Source organism: Taudactylus pleione, unplaced genomic scaffold (genome assembly GCF_031769625.1).
Source record: "Taudactylus pleione unplaced genomic scaffold, aTauple2 ptg000266l, whole genome shotgun sequence".
Classification (NCBI taxonomy): Eukaryota; Metazoa; Chordata; class Amphibia; order Anura; family Myobatrachidae; genus Taudactylus; species Taudactylus pleione.
In genome coordinates this window covers 1631517-1654568 of record NW_028284668.1, presented here as the reverse complement: position 1 = coordinate 1654568, position 23052 = coordinate 1631517, and the positions used below count along the sequence as shown (strand labels likewise).

At 42.1% G+C, this 23052-nt stretch overlaps 1 protein-coding gene across 10 annotated transcripts in view; it reads right to left on the bottom strand.

Annotated features, from left to right (window-relative positions):
- RBFOX2 (RNA binding fox-1 homolog 2) overlaps window positions 1-23052 on the bottom strand; it is a 234797-nt gene that overhangs the window by 95287 nt on the left and 116458 nt on the right. For 7 of the 10 annotated variants that reach the window (XM_088481208.1, XM_088481206.1, XM_088481212.1 and 4 more), the window contains exons 5-7: window positions 18390-18482; window positions 8067-8127; window positions 6893-6946 (exon numbers count right to left, since the gene is read on the bottom strand). In XM_088481208.1, coding sequence (XP_088337334.1) covers window positions 6893-6946; window positions 8067-8127; window positions 18390-18482 — 208 coding nt within the window. The remainder of the gene's footprint in view (window positions 1-6892; window positions 6947-8066; window positions 8128-18389; window positions 18483-23052) is intronic. The other 3 variants (XM_088481214.1, XM_088481213.1, XM_088481211.1) reach the window with 2 other exon arrangements.

The following is a 23052-nucleotide window of genomic DNA, read 5'->3' as shown; positions in this document are numbered from 1 at the left end:
TCACTTACCATAAGCATTCATTAAATTAGCACCTCAAAATTTTATATTTTCAAAACATAGGTACATTGATTAGGTTTTGCGTTTGTGACACACCTGCCTTCCAGTGATGTGTGGTCAGGTGAGGCAGAGCCTTTCCTGTTATACTACAGTACACTCCAGAGTTTTGACTATATAAATTATAAGAAAAATGTAAAGAAATTATAAATCTCTTTTGTATTGTTCTAATAATTTTTTATAGTCAAAACTCTGGAGTAAGAAGTGTATGACAGGTGAGGCACTGCCTCCACAGTATGCCTTTTCCGCACATCCCTGATCAAATCACACCAAATTTCCAGCACTATATACTGCTGCACCTTTGTATAATGCCCACATGACCCCTCAGGTTCATATATGTAAAACTGGCTCTGATACTAGCCAGTGCCTCCCCAGCCATTTACCTCACTGCTAAAATACAGTTGGGCTGTAATCATGATCCTGATATTTCTACTGAGCAAAACGATAGGACCACTGTCCAGTTAAATGACAACTGGATGAGATCGAGCCATTCAAGAACATAGAATGAATTATCATACACCCACAATGTAAGGAAGCATGTAAATCTGCAATTGCATTTCGTTCATCACCTTTCTAAATGATCATTAATTCAGGAAGCTAAACACTTTATTTAATTCACCAACTTATTTTTTTTCTGATTGTACCTCTACAGCAATCAGATTTCTCTGTTCTTACTGCTACACTTACATCCAGGGGCGCCAATAGCCGCGCTGGGCCAGGGAAAAAGAGGCGTGGCCTGACCGCGAGAGGCGTGGTCCCGCCCCCTTAGGCTTAAAAAAAATAAATATTTTTGCAGCGGCACTGCGAGCTGGGGAGGGGGCACTGAGCCCCTTAGCCCAGCGCAAAGCCAAGAGGGAGCGCGATCAGTTTGAGCGCTCCCCTCCATAGGCATAGGCGATTGCTGCAGCTGCTGCTCAGCAGCCGTGAGCAGTCTCCCACTGTAGCCCAGCACACAACAGTGTGTGCTGAGCTAATGTGAGCTAAAAGGCAGGGGGAGGAGCGGCGCTGGGCCCGGATAATTAGTACCCCCCTCTCGGCACCCTTGCTTACATCCCTAACTTTTATTGCGTGAATTCTTTGTAGGTAATTTGAGAAAAAAGGAGTGTTATGGTTAAAAAACAAACAAACAAAAAAAAACCCTTAACTCTCTTTCTTGGATGCCCATAGGGTCCACAAGGAGACAATGGGGTGTAGGTGGTAATTTGAGGGCCAGACACAAACAGCAAAAGCTTTTTCTAACCCAGGTCCTTCCCCTTATACCCCGCCCACAGTCTGAAGGCATCTCAGTTGTCAACAAGCCCAAGGCAGGAGCAAGATACGAGAGAAGGAAGACTGGTACACTGAAGAATCTCACTCACACAGAGAAGGAAACAAGTGACCAAGGGAAGAAACCCATAGAAGCCAGGTGCATTAGGGCAGGTGTCCTGTGAACCATAGGGATTTCGAAGGAAGAGTGTTAACAAAAGTAAGTTTTTACCATAACTCCTTTTATTCTTCAGGGTCCATAGGGCTCCATAGGGAGACAATGGGGATGTCTAAAAGCAGTTGTTCAAGGGCGGGGAAGCTCCTGAGCTGAGAGGAGAATCCAGCATCCAAAGGTAGCATCCCGAGAGGCAAATGTATCAAAGGCATAGAACCTAAAGAAAGGTGTGGACAGACGACCATATGGCCGCCTTGCATAGTCGTTCGGCCACATCAGGCTGCCCACAAGGGACCAACAGTGCGAGTAGATTGAGCAGATACTGTAGCCGGCACAGGATGGCCAGCCCGCGTGTAAGCCTGTGAGATAGTCATACAAATCCATCTGGCCAGAGTTTGTTAGTTAGTTAGCTGGCCATCCCTTCTTGTGGAAACAGTTTTCCTGACGGAACCAGTATGGTCTACATAGAGCACGAACCACATCCAAGGAGGTCTCAACTGCAGATCTAGTGATTGGAAGGCCGGCACTATAATTTCCTAATTAAGGTGGAAACGAGAGACCACCTTGGGGAAGGAAGCCAGGGCGCATTCAAAGAACAGCCCTGTCCTGATGAAAGATCAGAAGTGGGTAGCGACAGGAGAGTGCCTTTAAATCAGGTTCCCTACGGGCAGACGCTATAGCCAGAAGTCTTCGCAGTGAGCCATTTGACGTCTACTGAGTCCAGGGGTTCAAATGGAGGTACCTAAAGTGCGTGGAGAACCACTGACATACCATAGAGCCACAGGAGGGGATGTTTGTATACGGAGAACACCTTGCAGGAAGGTGTGAACATCCGGCAGTGGAGCAATTCTGCACAGGAACCAGATGGACAGGGCAGAGGTGTGCACTTTCAGAGAGGCCAGGTGGAGTCAGAGATCCAATCCAGCTTGAAGAAAGGCAAGGATTCTAGAAGCCCTAAAAACCTGAGGTTCATAGTTTCTGGTAGCACACCACTGGAAATATGTATGCCACACCCAGTGATAAATCCGGGCAGAGGCTGGCTTACGCGGTCTGAGCATGGACTGGACCACAGAGCTAGAAAACCCTTTAGACTTAGTGGGGCTGTCTCAAGAGCCACTCTGTCATAGACAGACGGGCTAGGTCCGGATGTACACAAGGACCCTGAGACAACAGGTCCTGTCATTGAGGATGTTGGAGAGGAGAGTCTATGGAGAGACTTAGATCGGAATACCAATGGCGTCTGGGCCAGGCCGGTGCTACCAACAGGACCGTGTCCCCTTCTTGGTTGAACTTTCGAAGAACCTGAGGAACAATGGAGACTGGAGGGAAGAGGTACGACAAATGGAAGGTCCACTTCACTGACAATGCATCCAGAAAGGCTGCTTTGGGGGCCCTTATCCTGGACCTGTACACTGGAAGATAGTGGTTGTGTTGCGAGGCAAGGAGGTCCACATTCGGCAGACCCCATTTGTCCACCAGGATTTGAAAGACTTCTGGGTGTAGAGACTATTCCCCTGCGTGCACGTCGTCATGGCTGAAGAAATCCACTTCCCAATTGAAAATCCCGGGATAAACACTACGGAGACAGCTGGGAGATGGCATTTCGCCCATGCGAGAATGCGTGACACTTCTGCCATTGCTGACCAACTTTGAGTGCCTCCTGGTGATTGAGGTGGGCCACTGCCGTGGCGTGGTCGCACTGTACTTGTACTGGCCAGCCCTGAAGAATATTCTGAGCCAGAGTGAGGGCTCTGTAGATGGATCGGAGTTCTAGGACGTTGATTGGTAAATTCGCCTCGGCTGGTGTCCAGCGTACTTGGAAGGAGTGCTGGCCGGTCACTGCGCCCCACCCGCGGAGGTTTGCATCCGTGGTGAGGAGTACCTATTCCAGGATCCAAAAGGGACAACCCTTGTTTAAGTGGGATGCATGTAGCCACCAGGAGAGGGACAGGCGAACCTCCAGAGAGAGGCCCATCGTCTGGGATCTAATCATATGGGGCATCCCATTCCACCTGGAGAGGATCAAGTTTTGTAGGGGCCTGGAGTGGAACTGAGCGAACTCCACCATGTCGAAGGTGGACACCATGGATCCCAAGGTCTGCATTGCAGAGTGAATTGACACTCGGTGACTGGAGTAACCTGCGCACTCGGTGCTGTACTGCGGAGATTTTGTCTGCGGTCAGGAAGTTTCTGAGTCTGAGAATCCAGGTAGGCTCCCAGATGCATCATTCTTTGAGAAGGGGTCAGGGAAGACTTTTTCCAGTTGATCAGCCAGCCGTGCGATTGTAGAAAGGCAATGGTTACCTGTATATGGTGGTGAAGGGCCTCTGAAGAGCTTGCCAAGAGCAAGAGATTGTCCAAGTATGGGAGCAGTCTGATCCCCTGACGACAAAGATGGGCCACCATAACTGCCATGATCTTGGTAAAAACCTGTGGAGCTGTAGAAAGCCCAAAAGGCAGTGCTTGAAATTGGTAATGTTGCTGTAGGACAGCAAATGGAGATATCGCTGATGAGAGGGTGCTAAAGGTACATGTAGGTAAGCGTCCTGAATGTCCAGAGACACCATACAGTCCCCAGGCTCCACAGCCAGGACAATAGAGCATAGGGCTTCCATAAGAAACATGGGCACCCTGATAAACTTGTTCAGAGAACTGTGGACAGGCCGATGAGACCCATTTGGCTTCTGAACAAAGAAAAGGGTAGAGTAATAACCCATCCCTCGCTGTGATGACTGGACCGGAATTACCCCCAAGAGCAGCAAGGACTGAATGGCTTTCTGGAGGAGCAGGGATTTGCTTGGGTCCGATGGAGGGGCTTGTGCTTGGGGGGCCGTCTCAGGAATGAGAGAGCGTACACATGAAATACCACTTTTTGTACCCAGGCGTCTGTGGTAGTCTGATGCCAGAACTGGGCGAACTGAAGAAGTCTGCCTTCTACCGTCAGGCTGAAGGCCAGACGACTAGTAGCCCAGGCATGTTTGATCCTAGGCTTGGAGGCCTTTGGGGATGCCGACTGCCGTGGAAAGGAGAGACCTTTAGCCTTTCCCTGAGGAAGAAAGAACTGATAGGATGACATCCGAGGCCTCCGAATAGATGGAGGGTAAGAAAGCAGTCTCAGAAGCTGCCAAGGTAGTCACAATCTTGTCCAATTCTGGGCTAAACAGGATCTCCCCAGAGTAAGGCAGAGACTCCAAAGCCTTTTTAGAGTCAGAGTCTGCCTTCCATGACCAAAGCCAAATGATACGGCGGGCTGCCACAGAAGTAGCAGATGCTTTGGAAGCTAGGAGACCAGTATCCAAAGCCACATCTCCTAAATAGAAGGCTGCATCCCTAATGTGAGCAATGTAGGACAGCTGTTCCCGAGAAGCATCAGGCCTCAGCCCAGCTCTCAAAGGCTTTTACCACCCAGGCCGTAGCCATGACAGGACGAGCAATAGCTCTTGTAAGAGAATATATAGACTTCAGGCAAGCTTCAATCCTTCTATCCGTGGTCTCCTTTCCTTCAAGGATGTTGCTGTATGGATAGGCAAGGTAGAGTTCTTAACCAGGCGTGTCGCGTGGGAACTTCCCATTTAGCGCAATCAGTAGCTGGAATAGGGTAAAAAGAAATCAAGCGTTTAGGCAGCTGAAACTTTTAGTGTATTCCATGCTTCACTCATTAGATCAGAAAGTTTATCAGAGTGAGGAAGATCCAGCAAAACTACCTTCTGTCATTTAAACAGTGTCTCTTTTGCCTTAGGAGTGGGTTCTGTATCTTCTATTGATTTTACAGCTCTCACTAGCGCAGGTATATTCAATTTAGATGGAGGCTTCTCCTCCCCCTCGGGGGAGTCAGAGTGAAAGCAGCTCAGAGGCGGCAAGACGGCAGTGGTATGGAGCTCTGAGCTGGCGGGAGGGGCCGCAGGGAAAGAGCTGACTTCCCCTGTGCTGTCATTAACCAACGGTTCCTTGGCCTCTATGCGCCAGTAACGTATGCCCTTGGTGGTCTAGTGGAGTCCTGGATGGACCGATGTCCACATCAGCGCCTCCTGTGTCTCCAGAGACTGGGGGAACCAGTCTTACCTGTCCCCTTGCATCCCGGCTACAGTCTGGGGACCAAGGAGCCACGGTAGCCTGGTCCCCCCTGTGCCCCGCCGAGAGTACCTCTAGCCTGTGGCTGGTTCGGCGCAGCAGCGCAGGCCTCCAGAGGACTGTCTAGCGCTGCTTCCTCTGTTAAATTTAAATAAAATAAAGGAAATCATAAAAATAAAGCTTGGCCTGCTTAAAAGCAGCCCAACTGTTCCAACGGTGATTCAGCTCCTGCCGGACACCAACAAAATGGAGTTGTCTGCAGGCTGTGGTATAGGCGGAAGGACCGGAGAATCCTGGGATAGTAAAAGCTTTGCTGTTTGTGTCCAATCCTCCAAGTACCACCTACACCCCATTGTCTCCCTGTGGAGCCCTATAAACCCTGAAGAAGAAATGTGTATTTAAAATGAAACTAAATTAAACACCATGTTATGGGTTGGGTACGGGATGCTGGCGCTCAGGATCCTGGTGGTCAGACCTGGTATACCAACAGGTTTAGGATACAGACACCTGCTGATAAGTATCCTAACCCCAACACTTACCAACGGGATGCTGGTGGTCGAGATGGAGGCACCAGCATATGAACTACATCCTCTTATATTATATATACAGAAAGAAGTTATAGATAAATAGTGATAATTTAAAAAGTATTTCATTCACCTACACCTTGCTTCCTCAATTTACAGAACTACCCCAAATCAGTTAAATCAAATAATGCCTAAGGGGAGAATACAAATAGCCCCTAATAAATTATTGGGGCGAATAATGGAGATAGCCTTGTGCTTTATCGCCCGAGACTATTCAAATCAGGCCCCCTTTTTTCCCCCTGATAACGGCGTTATAGTCCGTTAAATGAAAGAGTTAACGTGTGTTAACTCAGCTTATCCGGAAAAGTTCATGGATTCAGGCGTAAGTGGCTGTTATCCCACGATAACACTTATTGGGGGGATTTATTTTCTGGTCCCTTTACGTGGGGCTAATTGAATAGCCCCCAGTGATCAATTAGTCCACGGTAAATTACCACGGCTAAGTGAATCTCCCCCTAAGTCGTAAAAACGATATTAAAAAGGGAACTGTTAATGTGACATTTAATCTACACTGAAATTATTGAAGTTGCACCAAATTGTGTAACGAAAAATTCATTACATTCTGTCTTTTTAATGGAATATTCTTAAACTTAACACAATTGCATATTTGTGCTTACGTGCATTAACAGAATTTCAATATGGGGCTGTGCATAATTTTAGATAAAAATTATTGAGCCATAGCCTTTGAAAAGATTGATAGAGATGCAGACTGATTTGGGTTTGCTCTTTTTTTCAAGTATATGAATGAACCACAGAGATTTACCTGCATATAGTTCAGGTCCATACACAGCTCCAACAACGGGACTGAGTTTCCAACCTGAAGGGAAAAAGAAAAAAAGGCAATTATTGTGAAAATGTTGGTTTGTACTGTCACTACCAGTTACTGTTCCGTGATCATATAGAAAAATTAGCATCCACTTTCTGCTGACTCTGCATTTATAGACTTACTCTGTTGGCAAGATTCTCTGACAACAATTAAAGAATATATGCCAGTGTAGCAATCAACAGTGGTGTCTAAAATTGAACCAGTTTCCAACCACTACATTAGACATGTTGCACTGGGGAGCATGTTGATTTGCAAATACTGTACTTCATTTTTAATCTATGAGAAATGGTGGCAATTGTACTATACAATCTGCATTGTCTTTAATAACTGTAGTCAATTTAGCTGTCCATCTTTTTCAAAGGGTACATAAGAGTTTGTATGCTGTCCTTAGGTTTGTGTTGGCTTTCCTCCGGGAGATCCTATTGGACATGGCATGATGCGAGTGATTAGTTATTATCCGACAAGCATTGCGCAATATAGTGGGAGTAAAATTAATATGACATGCACGTTAAATTCAGGAGGACATAATGCATTGCATTAAACCCAGCTCAGCTGGGTGCCTGGCACAATACATCCGGCAAGTGGGCATGACTTGATAAGCACCCAGTACTTGAGAAAATTGTTGATACACCACCCAGGGGCTGAATGAAGGATGATTAGAGAAATCAGGAATGCATTAGAGTAAAGTGTGTAAAGTGGAGAGAGATTAACCTTGTCATATGTGCATGTATTTTATTTGTTAAAGCTGCATAATTTGTAGTTAATAGGTTTGGGTGTGTGCTAGTATCACAGGAATGTATTTGTATATATTTTTACCAAGCCTTATCCATTAACTGTAAACACGTTTGCTTCTTTTAGACCAGACCTAGACAACCTGTGGCACTCCAGATGAAATGGAACTACAAGCATCAGTATGCTCTGACAGATAGCTAGCAGTGTATGATGCTGGGACTTCTAGCTTCACAACAACTGAAGAACAGGATATCCAGGTCTGTTTTTGACAAACAGCAACAGAGTGAATGCCTCACTGAGCATTGATTCTGTCATATAGAAAAAAAAAAAAAAAAAAAAACAAAGTTGTAGAAACTCCACAATAAAACATAAGTCTCACCATTTCCATAAGGAGTTACAGTTTTCTTATTGGTCATCACACGAGCTGTTGCATTGTTTACCTAAAAAGGGTTCCCAAAGTTAAAAGCGAAACACCTACGGTTAGAATAAGGATAGTACATAATTCCTATTTTGCATGCAGAGATAAATAGACCCCTGCAAAGTCACTGATCTGCAGATCATTGCTTAACAGTGGCATTGCAGGGGTGGTAAACCTAATTTAGAACCCTTTAAGCATGCAGCATTCACACACAACACACAGACACAAAATAGTAGAGATGTGGGAAAGCACAGTTATTTTCTAGATGTATGTCACACTAAAACAAGTATTGTATGTGCAATGTTTGATGAAAAACAAAATTTTTATTAAGGTCATCTAATGTCTGCCGTGATATTATAGGATCATTTGTGATGCAACAGTCATATTTGTTAAAGGGCCATTAAACCTAAAATACCAGTTGATCTAATATGAAAAGGTATGTTTAATTATTCACATGTATCTGAAGTTTTTCAATCTTATTTGGTAACATCCTATAATCCTTTTCACCAAGACTTGCCGTGGAGCTGGTGAACCTAAATAGATTATAGGGGTAATAAGTTAAAGACATCAGTGTAATACAAAACACAATGTTATGGCCACTAAATCAGATCACAACACTGTTTTTGCATTTAGTTCTCTCCAAGAAATGTTAATTATTGGTCCAAAGAATATGGAACTATTTTCTATACAAAATATAAAAAAAATGTTTAAATATAAATGATAAATTGCTCAATACAGGGACAAATCTTTAAATCCTAAAACTGTCCCTGGATAACTTTAAATAGATGACAATTATGCAGTGCTGTAATTGAATAGGACTTTAAAAAGTAATAAGCTTTCCGGCACTTGTATTTAGCAACTCTGTTATTAATTTATAAATAATAAATTGTTTGAAACAAGCACTAAAAATTATGTGGAGGCAATTCTTATTAAAGACAATAAATAGACATGTTCTACACAATTTATCTTGAATAGAACTACTGATTCGGATATTATAGGGGGAAAGAAAAAGGAAAAAAAAAAAAATAAAAGTCTAAATATATATATAAACTAGGAACCAATTGACCCAACTAAGGATCTTCATAAGCCATATTCATATTCAAGACGTACTGTCCATAGTGAACAGATGGACAGCACAGTCATACAGAACAGAAGCAGACAATTTGTGGAATGAGTATTCATAAGTGATCAGCACAGTTCAGTGGATTTAAGTTTGAGTGTAAGTAAAATGTTTTTCTGATACACATCAGGTCTCCTGTAAATAATCCCTTTATGATGGTACAGAAAGTTTTATTTTAGCATTTGTACATGTTTCAATCAATTATTTTAGATAAACTTATATGGTTTTTAGAGGCTACTTATTCTTATATACTCCTAAGACTTCACTCTTCACTAAAAATATCATATGGTATTTTCCATGTATGGTTTGAAAGGTTTTATGGGCTCATACATTCAAAAAAAAAAAAGTTCGTAGGCGTTTTGGGGCATTTTTCATAATAGCATTACCTGACAAACTGAAATCAGCGTATAATTTGAATCATTTATAGGAATGGATAAACTAGCTTGTTCATGTGAAGCATGTGCCAGAGTCTTGATTATTCTTCATGTACAGGGTGCATTTTCTCCATAGATGCCCAAAAAAAAAAAAAACTTTGGAAGTGCTTGACTAAGAAGCATGAATATAATTTGGCAGCATTTGCTTTCAAGCGCTTCTGGTTCACATACCTCAAGCTGCCCACACACAGCGATATTTTACCCAATTTGGCCAAATTCGACGAATCGGGACAACAAATCGTGTAAAATATGCCCAAATCGGGGGGCGCGGCCTGGAGTAGCTGGGAGAGGGCAGCTTTTCTTTAGCTCTCCTGCAAAAATCTTGAAAACAAAAACCTGTTTTCCTGGATATATTTACTTCAAAATTAGGGATTTGTTGGTTTATCCTCTCCTGTATGTATTGGAGTGTCACGGCTGGCTCCTGTTGTGTACTTTAAGGCACTATTCCCCGGCGACTTGAGGTGGCTGTTTCCTTCTCCTGCTGGCCCGGAGTCTCCATCCCTACTCTTAACTACTGCTTCTCAAAATACTACTTACCTGGTGGTTTGCTTTCGTTACCCGGCTGTTCCTGGTGCTCCGGACCCTCTGCCGCCGACTGCTTGCCTGGTCTCTACTTCCTGCTGCCTTGCTCCGGCGAGTTGAGGACAGCAGCCGCCATTTTGGGACCGCACCCTATCTGTAGCGCTGCTGCTGATCTTGCTGGTACATTGATCTTGCAGCTGCTGCTCATTATTCTGCAGTTTCTCCCTGTTGTTGGTGCCTCTAATCTCCTGCTACTCACCAAGGGATTCTGTTCCAGTGTCTGATAATCAGATTGGACAGTTGGCAGCCATTTTATTTTAAGTGCACCTGGTGGTGGGATTGAGCTCCTCATAACAGATCCTGACGCTGGCTGCAGTATATAGCTGTTGCTGGAGAACATAGGTGGTGTGCTAGCCGCCACCATTTAGTCTGTACCTGCTTACAGTTACTGCGGATACTTGCGGCTTGATTGCCTTACATATTGCCAGTTCCCTGCAGCTGATCCTTCAAGCTATTGCTGCTTTCACACAGAGGCTTCTCAATAACCTTGGAGAAGTGATGGCTGTGTTCCCAACTGATGAGGTTACCTTCTACATGTCCTATAAGAAAGAACAAGTCTGGAGCTTATCCTCAGCTAGGGAAGTGTCTATTCCCATGCTGGATACCCTTTCAAACCCTAGGCGGTCGGGGTCGTCTGTGCTTTTTCCAAAGAGTGCTACATTTCTAGTGGAGGAATCAAGGCACCAGGCTTTGCCATTCAAGTTATTCATATTCTTTCCTGTGTGCCCTTGGAAGAATGGATGTCTTCAGGATACATCATTAAAGCATTCTAAGTACTTTTCTGTATATCTTTGGGCGAATGGGGATGGAACTATGCCTTTATTGTCACTGCTTCCTGAGGCCTGGCCGGATTAATGATTAATAATTTGATGCCCCTCATTATGCATTCATGTTCCAATATTTCTCTGTCTCGTTGGTTATAATATCCTAGTATATATGTTAGTATGTTGTCAAGCTTTAAGTATGCGAAGAACGTTTTCTCTCTATAGTATGTCTGTGGAAAATATATTATCTTTATTATGAGGGAAAGCTGGGTTTAGCATAGTCTAGCCTAGCTAAGGTCAACAATATATTGCCCTTGTCATGTGTGTTTTACTATCCTTTGTCTGTGTGGGTGGGGGGAGGGGGTTTATAGGTTAGGATATTGTAGGTTGGTAAGGGGGAACTGGGATCCAAGTATGCCTGGGTTGGGGTTAGGCCATACAGGGTGGGGGTGGGGGGGGGGGGGGGTTATAGGATGGATCGTTTTGGTCATTTTTTGTTAGTTGCCCCTGTCGATTGTGTTTTTTTATATCCTTTCATTAGAGTTAGGGGGTATGGGTTTAGGTAGGGTATTTAGGGGGATCCAGGTATACCTAGGTTGGGTTAGGTTATACAGGGTGGGGGGTTATGGAGAGGTTTGCTTTGGGGTTGTGTTTTTTTTCTTCTCTTTGTTTAATTTATAGGTAGGAATGGGCTGAGTGGGATGGGGGTTATAGGAGGCAATACTTTGGATATACATATTTATGGCGGGTGTATTATTTTTGTTAGATAAATATATATATATATATATATATATATATATATATATATATATATATTACTATGTACATTGTATGAAGCCCATTGCTGTTTTGATTTCCTTTTTCTGTACGCACCCGAATGGCGCCTTTGGGTGTTGCCTGATCATCTGTCATTGTTATGGGGTATTGTGTAAGTATTTATTCATGTAGGTATGGTTGTTTTTATTATATCCGATGTCTCATTGGCTGTTTTTTTCTATTGTGATCTGATTTCTCTGATATATGTGCCTTTGTATGCGGTTTCATTCTTACCATATGCCTGTTTTCCCTACCTTGGTTTAACATTTTAAAAATGTAATAAAAAAATAGTAAATTTAAAAAAAAAAAAAATAAATGCCCAAATCGTGAGTTTCTACTCACGATCACGATGCCAATGCGCGTCCCCGCTCGTCGTACATCGCATCTTCAGATCTGCCATGCTGTAGGGCAGATTTGCCAATCTGGGACACAATGCACTGGATGCACAATAGTTCTTAAGTTAGATGTGACATTTTTTACTCCAAATCGTAAGCAGGACCGCCAGGGAGCTACCTGGGGAGAGTTCAGGAGATATCGCACACATCGTGGGATCATCGTGCAGATCATCGTGCAGATCATCGTGCAGATTTGCCAATCTGGGACACAATGCACTGGATGCACAATAGTTCTTAAGTTAGATGTGACATTTTTTACTCCAAATCGTAAGCAGGACCGCCAGGGAGCTACCTGGGGAGAGTTCAGGAGATATCGCACACATCGTGGGATCATCGTGCAGATCGCTATGTGTGGGCACCTTCAGATTACCCCAGTACCCACGACATCTGGAAAACTGCAGCAGTTAAGCAAAAAAAAAAAAACAGTGTTCAGACCTCGGTCCTTACATTGGGGCTGATTAAGATTTGGGAATAGAGTAAGTAACTGTGCATCTTGGTAAAATCATGTTGCACTGCAGGTGGGGCAGATTTAAAATGTGCAGAGAGATTTGGATACGAGTGTTCAAACCATACTTGCAAACTCTCCCCGATTGTCAGGGAGACTCCCTGAAATACCGTATACACTCGAGTATAAGCCGACTTTTTCAGCACATTTTTTGTGCTGTAAAAGTACCCCCTCGGCTCATACTCGAGTGAAGTGTAGCGCTGACCGGATGGAGTTCGGTCAGCGCTACACAGCACAAACACACAGCCGCCGGAGCCGGCAGCTGTGTGTTTGCTGTAATCAGCAGCCGCTGAGAGTCTGTCAGACTCTCAGCGGCTGCTGCTGCTCCCACTGCGGGAGCCATCTTCCGGCTCTTATGGACGGGACTACAGGGGGCAACTACCAGGGGAGGATTACTACAGGGGGCACTACCAGGGGGGATTACTACTGGAGGCACTGAAAGGGGGGGATTACCACTGGGTGCACTACCAGTAGGGATTACTACTGGGGGCACTACCAGCTGCTGCCATTTCCCACACTAGGCTTATACTCGAGTCAACAAGTTTTCCCAGTTTTTTGGGGTAAAAGTAGGTACCTCGGCTTATATTTGGGTCGGCTTATACTCGAGTATATACGGTAGTAACAATCTAACGGATTCCCTGAAGAGTCTAGCATTCTCCCTGACTGCACCTTACTCCCATTAAGAAGCTGTTAAATACCAATAATACAAAAAAAAAAAAAAGATATACAGTACACATTCAAATGGGATCATTATTGTAATTTCCCTGCATTTGTTATAAGGCACAAGGATCCCTATGGCTACATGCAATTTCTGAAAAGTATCTGCATTTTCATCAACAAGTAGATCTTACTAACCGCTTTGGGGCTAGTTTACATTTGGCTGTAAGTCAATTTTATGATAAGCCTCTCAGATGTAGCAGTACACGTCCACTTTACCACTGCGCTCATAGGCGTTGCCTACTTTTGAAAAAGCATTTGAATGAGATTGTGAAAGCAAGTATGATCCAAACTGAAATCTAAATTGCAGTGTTAAAATAAAGCTGTCCAGCATTTGTGGGCTACATGCAAAAGGCAGCCAGTATATACACTGCATGCAAAAAATATATGTATTTGCACCCCTTACATTGCAACATGGTTTGTCCAGGTACACAGTACCATTGTCATCTTCATATACCCAACGCATTGTTCTATTCATAGCCTAATACTTCATGTTGGGGCCCTAAGCAAAGCAAAATATCTGTTTTGGCCGCCTTCTCCCGCTTTTCCAAAAATAAAAGAAAAAATAATCCACAACAAAAACAGCAGGTAAGTAATCTGAGCCCCTCAGTGCCCTCTGGTACCTAGGCAGGAGAACAATTATGAATGAGCAGCCTCTGAATGGTCACCAATATAAACGAAGGGCTAGATTTACTAAGCAGTGGCTTGCTTCTGAGCGAGTTTGACTTGCTTACGTTTTGTTGAGTTTTGACTTGCTAAAGTGCAAACAAGTTAAAAAAAATAAAAAAATAAAAAGCCATTGCTTTAGAGAACTACCGATCTCACCAGCATTCGAACTCCTCTTCTTGGACCAAAAGCCGACAAAAGAAGGAATTAGAGGAAACTTGAATTGTCACACATTTCGAGTAAACGAAAACACATTTGTATATGTTGGGATATATGTTATCTGTATAGTTTGTTCCTTCTCCCCAGGTTTAAATGTGCTTCAGTTTCCTCCTACATTTCTCAAAAACATAGTGCAAGGTTAATTTGCTTGAGGCAAAGAGGGAGATGTAGGAATGCCTGCGATGGGGAGGAGTGGTATCAGCACATGTTATGTTCGCTGATACCGCTACACCACCATGTATTATTGTGGGGTTTGTTGTGAAATGACAGGGGCGCTATGCGACTATGTACTCACATTGTCTTGCTGCGAGTATGATGCTAGTTTGTTCCGAAACTCCCAGGATGTAATAGCCTACAAGTTGGAAGGTGTGAATTGATCTGAATTGCGAGTCCATGCAAGTTCAGTCACAGTGTTCTCCAAAAAAAATAAATAAATAAATAGATAAATCTATGGACGGACTGTTGATTGGCTGAGAGAGCCGAGAACCCAGCTATCTCAGCCAATAAAAGCTTCTCCATAGACTTCAGTGGTGGGAATGACAGTGAACAACCCACCCATTCCCACCAATGAAGTCTATGGAGAAGCATTTATTGGCTGAGAAAGCCAATCAACAAACCACCCATAGATTTTACTGACGAACACCACAGCTGAAGCTGTATTCACGTAGTACTGTACTATATAGAGAGAGTACAGTACCAAATCCGGTGGGCTCCAGTTATTCGTTTTTTTATTTTTCAAAGACGGAATGCTACTTGGAAAAGAGGTCCGACTGGCGCCAGGGAGTAATGGTAAGTATTTAGTGTCACCTACCACCCAGTGGTGCGGATTATAGCCTCTGGCTATTAGCCTGGGCCTGTGGTCTGGTCAGGGATCCTCAGCCTGGGCTGACTAGTGTGGAGTTGTGAACGCTTTGGCCAGTGGACACCGTCCAGTATGACCCCCTGCTGTAGCATTACACTCCTGCTAGTTAGAGCCTGGTGCTAGTTGATAATACGGTGACCCCTACTCATTTTGTCACCCGTATTTCCACAACCAGGCCTGGCTCACAGAGCCTGGTGCTGGATGATTAAAATACAGAGGACAACTAGGTTTTTTTTTCCCCCCGTGTTTTCATAACCAGATCACAGAGCCCGGTGTTGGCTCCCGCCTTTACCATTTTAACACACAGAAGCCTACATGGATCTCATTGATCTGTGAGGGTTTCTGCTAAACACACTGCTGCTGAGGCTAAACTCAACAGCCTGAAGCAGGTCTGTTATTTAGCAAAACATTTTTTTACTAGTTTTGTGCAAGTTTAAATATCGCAGCTTATTTCATTTGGAGAGTTGTATCCTTTTAATGTGAAAACATCTGGATGCAAGTTTGGGCCATGCAAGAAGTGAAAATGTGATGTTAATGAGAGTTTGCATGTTCTCGCAGCCTATTACATGTGCTAGTTTTAAACTCGTACTTTATTGCAATAAACACGAACCTTTTCAGTTCTCGTACCCCCATTACAGATGTGTCCTTATACATCTAGCCTTGCGCTTCTAAGCGCGCCATGCCGTGGCTAGGGTGCGCAGAGCATATTTTCGTGCAACTTTTTCCCTTTAAAAGCGTCAGGGCTACAGAGTCGCCTGTCTCTCAAGTGATGTGCAATGCGACTTGTAGCGCATGAAGGGTAGATGTATGTGGACACATCTGTACATTGTGCCCCAGGCCTATAAAGGTTACCTCAAAATAAGTTCTTATGAGGTAGGCTAAAAAGGTATTTATTATCTAGTGTTTAATAAACATTTAGTGAGACTGCAGCTACGATCTGCAAAATAAAATATTTAGTGTCACAGCAATTCTTCGCTCCTTAACAAGTAGGGGTATATATTTTACATTTGTGACAAGACCAGGTTAGTTAAAGAAAAAAAAAAATGCTTCCAGTTATTTTTTTATGCAATGTATGAACCCAAGAAAAAGTTTGCATTATTTTTTTTAGGACAGATGGAAAGAATTTGAGGCCATTATCCAGGAACACTGTAAAAAATATTTTTTCACTTTTACATGATGATCCCCCCCCAGAAGCTAGCCACAAATTTAACACTTAGTCCTATCATAGCAAAACTAGATATATGCACTGTAAGTTAAGTGTTACACAGTTATAATGCCCCGCGAAAGGCAAAGAGAAATACATTTAGTTCCTCATACTATTCATGAACATTATGTTCTAAAAGCTAATAATATATTTCATTTAATAAGACGACCTTTCATATTCAAGAAGGATGTGGCTAGGCAGTAATCTATTGCATATTGTTGTATCTTAAGGGCTGTGTGTGTACCTGAAGCATATGTAGCATGTTGGTGGCAACCATTACAATACTTAAAACAAGTTTGTCTGTGGCACATACATTCAGAAATGGGGGGGAAAAAAAAGAATTTAAAAAAAGGGAGGTTTACATTAAACATATAGAAAAAAAGAAAGCCATACAAAAACACAAGCATACACTCACTGAATAATCCCAACCCACAAATCCCTTAAGAGAAAAAAATATAGGTCTCCAAATAAAGCAAAAATAATGAGCATGACACAGGTATCAGTGAAGTAAGATTAGCATGCAGATTATAAAAGCCCTCAATTAAAAAATAAAAAAACACACATTATAGAATAAAGACAAAGCGATAATAAAAAGAAAAAAAAAGAAAATAAAAACACACAGGAGAGCTAGTAGAGAAAATAAAATAAAGGGAGACAATAGATATCTTAAAAACTAGAACTTTACCCCCTGTGGTCATAGAGAAACTGCATCCAAAAAGGTTATTGCAGATCTCTCTGAAACCAGAGGTTAAGCTACTGTGGTAACCAGAATCCTAGTGTTTGCAGGACAGAAGAAGCCCCATTTCCAAGTTTTACAAGGGAGTGGTTACTTCTCCAGGCAGAAAGGAACACATAAAAGTGTGGGTGGTGATGAGAAAGGGTTGTGTAGAAAGAAAATGATCCTAGATAGAGGCCAAGTGGTGAAAGAATTTCAATCTTTAAAAAAGTTCAGAAATCACAAGCAATAAAGGAAGTCAGTGTGTGTAAAAACAATTAAAGGAGAAACTATGGTAAAGCTATTGTGTAGATGACAAAAGATATTGGGAAAATTACACTACAAATACGGGGATACAAAACGGAAAACTAAAAATACACATGCGTAACAATGTTAGTGCCAATAAACAGAAAGACAATAAATAAAAAGCCAAAAAGCAGGATATTACAAGCAATTGTGTAAATCATCATAAATAAATGTGTGAGGCAAAGATTGGATGGGTAATTGGTTAAGTGTGCACAAGGGAAATTTACAATTGTCAGGAAGAGGGAACAAGCAAGTGTCTAATGGACTATGATGGGATTAAATATAAGGGGAAAGAATGAAAGACTAATTAGAGAAAAATGGATAGGTTAACACACTGGAAAATCAGAATAGAATTGAGAAAAATAGTAAGAGAAGGGATTCTGAGTGAAGTAGTAGATGGCAGAATACACATTTTGGTGGGTGAAATATGCAACAGTTGGGCAATGCAAGGCACAGAGGGATACTTCCATCTGTAAATGTGTCTTGGGGTTACAGCATGTAGTAAGCATGGTGGTGTTAAAAAAAGAGAAGAGTAATAGTGAAATGGTTAGGAAATGAGCAAGTACTTAAAAGGTTTCAGGAAAGTATATGACAGACATTCACACATTACATAGAAACAGTACCGTGAATGTGAGACATGTTAATGTAAACTGAAAGAGGCTAAAGGCACATACTTGGTAATAGTGTGCATGTAGTGTGACATAAGATAATAGGTGAGGAACAGAGAATACAAATGGAGGAGTGGAAAATATGGATACAGAGTAAATGTATTATTTGGTTGATAGATAAGAGTGTAACAGACAAACAAGATAAGCAGCCAAGCACTTGCAAAGTAAATATGAAAATGTAAGATGACTAAGGCCATATGAAAAACTGCAAGAAAAAAGGAAAGTCAGAAGAAAGTCGAAGGGAAGAAGGAAAGAATGGGGTGCAGCTGCCATCATTGGGCAATCTTTCAGTTTCAGGTAAAGACATGCACCTCGATTTTTCGCCCCTCAATCACCGTGCTGTGCAATTTCTCCCGGGCCCGGTCAGCATCCGCGCTAGTTTCAAAAGTTACAAAACCAAAACCCTGCGTGCAAAGGGGAGACATACATGCAAATCATTAGAGAAGGGAAGGGGGAAGAACAGAGAGAAGGGACAGGACAGGTGAAGAGGAGTAGTGGGGTACAAGAAAACATCAGCCGCCAGAGAGCCAGAATCGAAACTTAAGAAAAAAAAAAAAAAAAAAACACATGAACAAATTAAACAGAATGTCAATTATTATTATTATTATTTTCTTCTAACTTGGCAACAGTGAAAGATCAGAAAACACAGAGCACTAATTTGTCATATTGATGCTGTTCAGACACATGCAATGTGAGGGGTAGTGACAGTGAATATACCTCCAAGAAAAACAGAAAGCATAACAAAAATAAACAAACACCTCTTAAAGAATAAAGACAATTGTATAAAAATCAATGTAATTTTGATGCCACAGAGCTGAATGCAATAGTAGAGAAGCCAATATTGAAGCTTCTTTTAAAACTGGATGTGCAATGGGTTCAGGTATTCCAGAAGGATGCAGCACATCATAAAATTGGCTCAGCTGAGTTGCAACTAGTGACTACTCCATGGGGTAGATTTGTGCAGCAGCTATACTAACAGAAACATGGTAACATAGCATCACACTGTCCAGTACCGAGGATGATACGTATTAGCAGGTCTATCCTATGGGTGAAGCATTGTTTGAGAGGGATCTTCAGATCACTCTCCAGCAGTCTGGGTTTTGTGCATTTGCAAAAAGTAATATGGGCTGCACTTGCTACCAGTGTCAATTGAACTTATTATTATTATGGGTACTCTATAATTCTGCATCATTGAAATCAATTTTTTATCTTTTTTATGTTAACAAGCTGAATGGTGGGTGCAGACGAGCAATAAAGGCATCAAGACAAACATCATATGCGCTGCAATGGTATGACTTATGATAAATAAATATAAAAAGCATCTCTTATGACTTTGAAAAGTAACTAAGTACATTTATTTTACAAAGCAAAAAAGTAAAATAGGCTCCTTCCTGAAACCAACAAAGAATTTACACATAGGGCCAAATTCAATTATCCTTGATATGTTACCACGTGAAGAAAAGAGGTGTAGCCTTGAGCTAGAACGCCCAGAGCTATTCCATTAGAAGCCCTTTTCCTTGCTCTGTAAATCTGAAGCATAAGCTGGGTACACACTGACAGATATATTGGCCGATCAATTGATCGGCCAATGTATCTGCTGCCCGTGGGGCAGTGTGTACCCGCGATATGTCGGTGAACGTCGGCGTTCACCGACATATCGCACTGGTTGTGCTGCACAGCCGATGGACAGATATGTCTGCAGACATATATGTCCATCGGCAGGCGTGTATGGGCGGTCTGCAGACCGCCCGTACACACAGCGGCAGCTGTGAGGAGGGGGGCGGGACACGCCCCCCCTGCCGGGACATGCCCCCTGGTCGCCGGGACAAATTGTTGTTGTTCAGTGTGTACGAACAACCATCTGCAGTTATCTGTATAGTGTGTACCCACCTTAAGGTGTGTTAACCCATATATTCAGGGATAAGTACCTGGTGCTATGGGTTAACGCATTCACAGTGGCTACGAGAAGGACAGAATCCCAATCTAACCTGAATTTTTGTTCGAGCCTCAGGAGGAGGAGAGGGAGAAGTGTAATCTGTATTAAGTGCAGCCTGCGGTTTTATTGTGGGCTGTAATTGAATAGCCCCGGGCACTGCATCACAGCTAATCCTCACTGAGGATAATTGAACTCAGCCCATAGCAATCCCGAATATATTGTGTGAAATGAAAAAGGGGAGTTCATTTGTTTTAACATACAAACAGTGCAGTATGCATTGAGCACACAGTAAGATACAAATACAGAGCCTTGCAAAAGTATTCACCCCCTTTACATTTTTCATGTTTTGTTGCCTCACAACCTGGAATTAAAATGGATTGTTTGAAGGTGTGCATCATTTCATTCACAGAACATGCCTACAACTGTTGTGTTTTATTTTATATTGTGAATCAAACAACATTTAGGACAACATAACAGAAAACTTCAGCATGTATAATAACTATTCACCCTACTAAAGTCAGTACTTTGTTGAGCCACCTTTTGCGGCAATTACAGCTGCAAGTCGCTTTGGATAAGTCTCTATGAGCTTGCCACATATAGCCCCTGGGATTTTTGCCCATTCCTCAAGGCAAAACTGCTCCAGCTCCTTCATGTTGGATGGTTTCCGCTTGTGATTAGCAACCTTCAAGTCTGACCACAGATTCTCAATTTGATTGAGATCTGTGCTTTGACTAGGCCATTCCAACACATTTAAATGTTTCCCCTTAAACCACTCTAGTGTTGCTTTAGCAGTATGCTTCGGGTCATTGTCCTACTGGAAGGTGAACCTTCGTCCCAGTCTCAAATCACAGGCAGACTGAAACAGGTTTTGCTCAAGATTATCCCAGTATTTAGCACCATCCATCTTTCCCTCGACTCAAATCAGTTTCCCAGTCCCTGCTGCTGAAAAACATCCCCACAGCATGATGCTACCACCACCATGTTTCACTGTGGGGATTGTGTTCTTGGGGTGATGGGATGTGTTGGGGTTGCACCAGACATAGCGTTTTCCTTGGTGGCCAAAAAGTTAAATTTTAGTCTTTTGACCATAGCACCTTCTTCCATACATTTGTGGAGTCGCCCACATGCCTTTTGGCACACTCAAATAGTGTCTTATTTTTCTCACTAAGTAATGGCTTTTTTCTGGCCACTCTTCCATAGAGCTGGGCTTTATGGAGTGTACGGCTTATTGTGGTCACATACACATACACCAGTCTCTGCTGTGTAACTCTGCAGCTCCTTCAAGGTTACCTTTGGTCTCTGTGCTGCCTCTCTGATTAATGCCCTCCTTGCCCAGTCTGAGTTTTGGTGGGCAGCCCTCTCTTGGCAGGTTTGTTGTGGTACCATGTTCTTTCCATTTGTTGATGATGATTTGATGGTGCTCCGGGGGATCATCAAAGATTTGGATATTTTTTTTTTATTATTATTATTTTATTTTATTTTTTTATAACCCAACCCAGAATTGTACTTCTCAACAACTTTGTCCTGGACTTGTCTGGAGAGCTCCTTGGTCTTCATGGTGTGATGCCCCTTGCTTAGTGGTGTTGCAGCCTCTGGGGCCTTTCAGAAAAGGAGTGTTTATACTGACAGATCATGTGACACTTAGATTTCACACAAGTGGACTTCATTTCATTAACTATGTGACTTCTGAAGGATCTGCACAAAATAGTCCGATTAAAAATAAATAAACAGGTTGTAATGTAACAAATAAGGTAAAAAGCCAAGGGGGGTGAATACCTTTGCAAGGCACTGTATATATGTGCAGTATTGTGCACAGGATTTCACATACACAAAAAAAAAAAAAAGTGTGTACGGTGAAAGAACTGCTGCCGCACTACAGCACTTTCTAGGTTGATAGCTGTTACTAGAGGAAGCCACATTTTGAGCACATTTATTATGCAGTGTCTGGTAGTGATGTAATGCAAATTTATTATTAGACCAATTGACAGATACAAAATTATGCATGGACTGACAAAGTCCCACAATCCCAAACATAATTTATGTTTTCTTAGCACAGAAACTGATTGTGGCCACTTTTTATCCCCTTTTGCCAAAGTTATTGCAAACTAATATTCAGGACAAGCTAAAGCTCCTTGGAAAGTAACTGCTATGATACATAGTTATTTTGTTAAAACTATACTTTATGTGAACACTGCAAATATCCACATGTACAGAGTATTGACCTTAATGCATATCCAGCCAAAATATGGGCAACCAAATGTTGCTGAAAAGCAACATTACAGATATATATATATTTATTTTTTTCATTTATTTGTATTTTTATCATTTTTTTTTTTTTTTTTAAGTTTGTGCAACTCATGACTCCATCATAATACATTCTGATGAAACCAGATGGGTGATAAATTACATTGATAAATTAAAAAAGTTTTCCCCAAATAATATACAAGAAATGTATACAAAATGGGCTACTTTCCATCCAAATAGGCCATTTGGAGATTTTACAGCACACATTTCCTCGTTCCCTTTCTTTTTGAGTCCCATAGACATATATTACTACTATACTGTGCTTTTAAAAAGGACATTGTTGTTGTAAGATTCAAAATACCTGTTCCCATTGTCAGTACCAATCATGTTGCTATTCAGCTTAATATTGTGGCTAAAATGGAGATCCAGATTTCTATGGTAGAAAAGTTTAAAACTGTGAAATACCTTAGAAGGGAGAACAAAATAAAATGGATGGACAAATAAAAAACACAATAAGAGCCATGTATGTTCCCTGTCTGAGAAAGTAAAAATTTACCATGAAACTGTAAATGTTAATTTATAACGGAGAAGGATTTTCCACTTCCTATGGACTGTTCAGAATACAAAATGTTATCAAAAAACACAAAAACATAAATATAAACAGTTCACTTTATGCATTTCAATTCAAGAAGACTTCGCAAACTAACATGAACGAAAAAAGATCTGCAAGTAGTCATGTACTGTACTACTCTTTTCGAACTGAAACTAGGGACAAGCAGAGTAATGCAAATCAG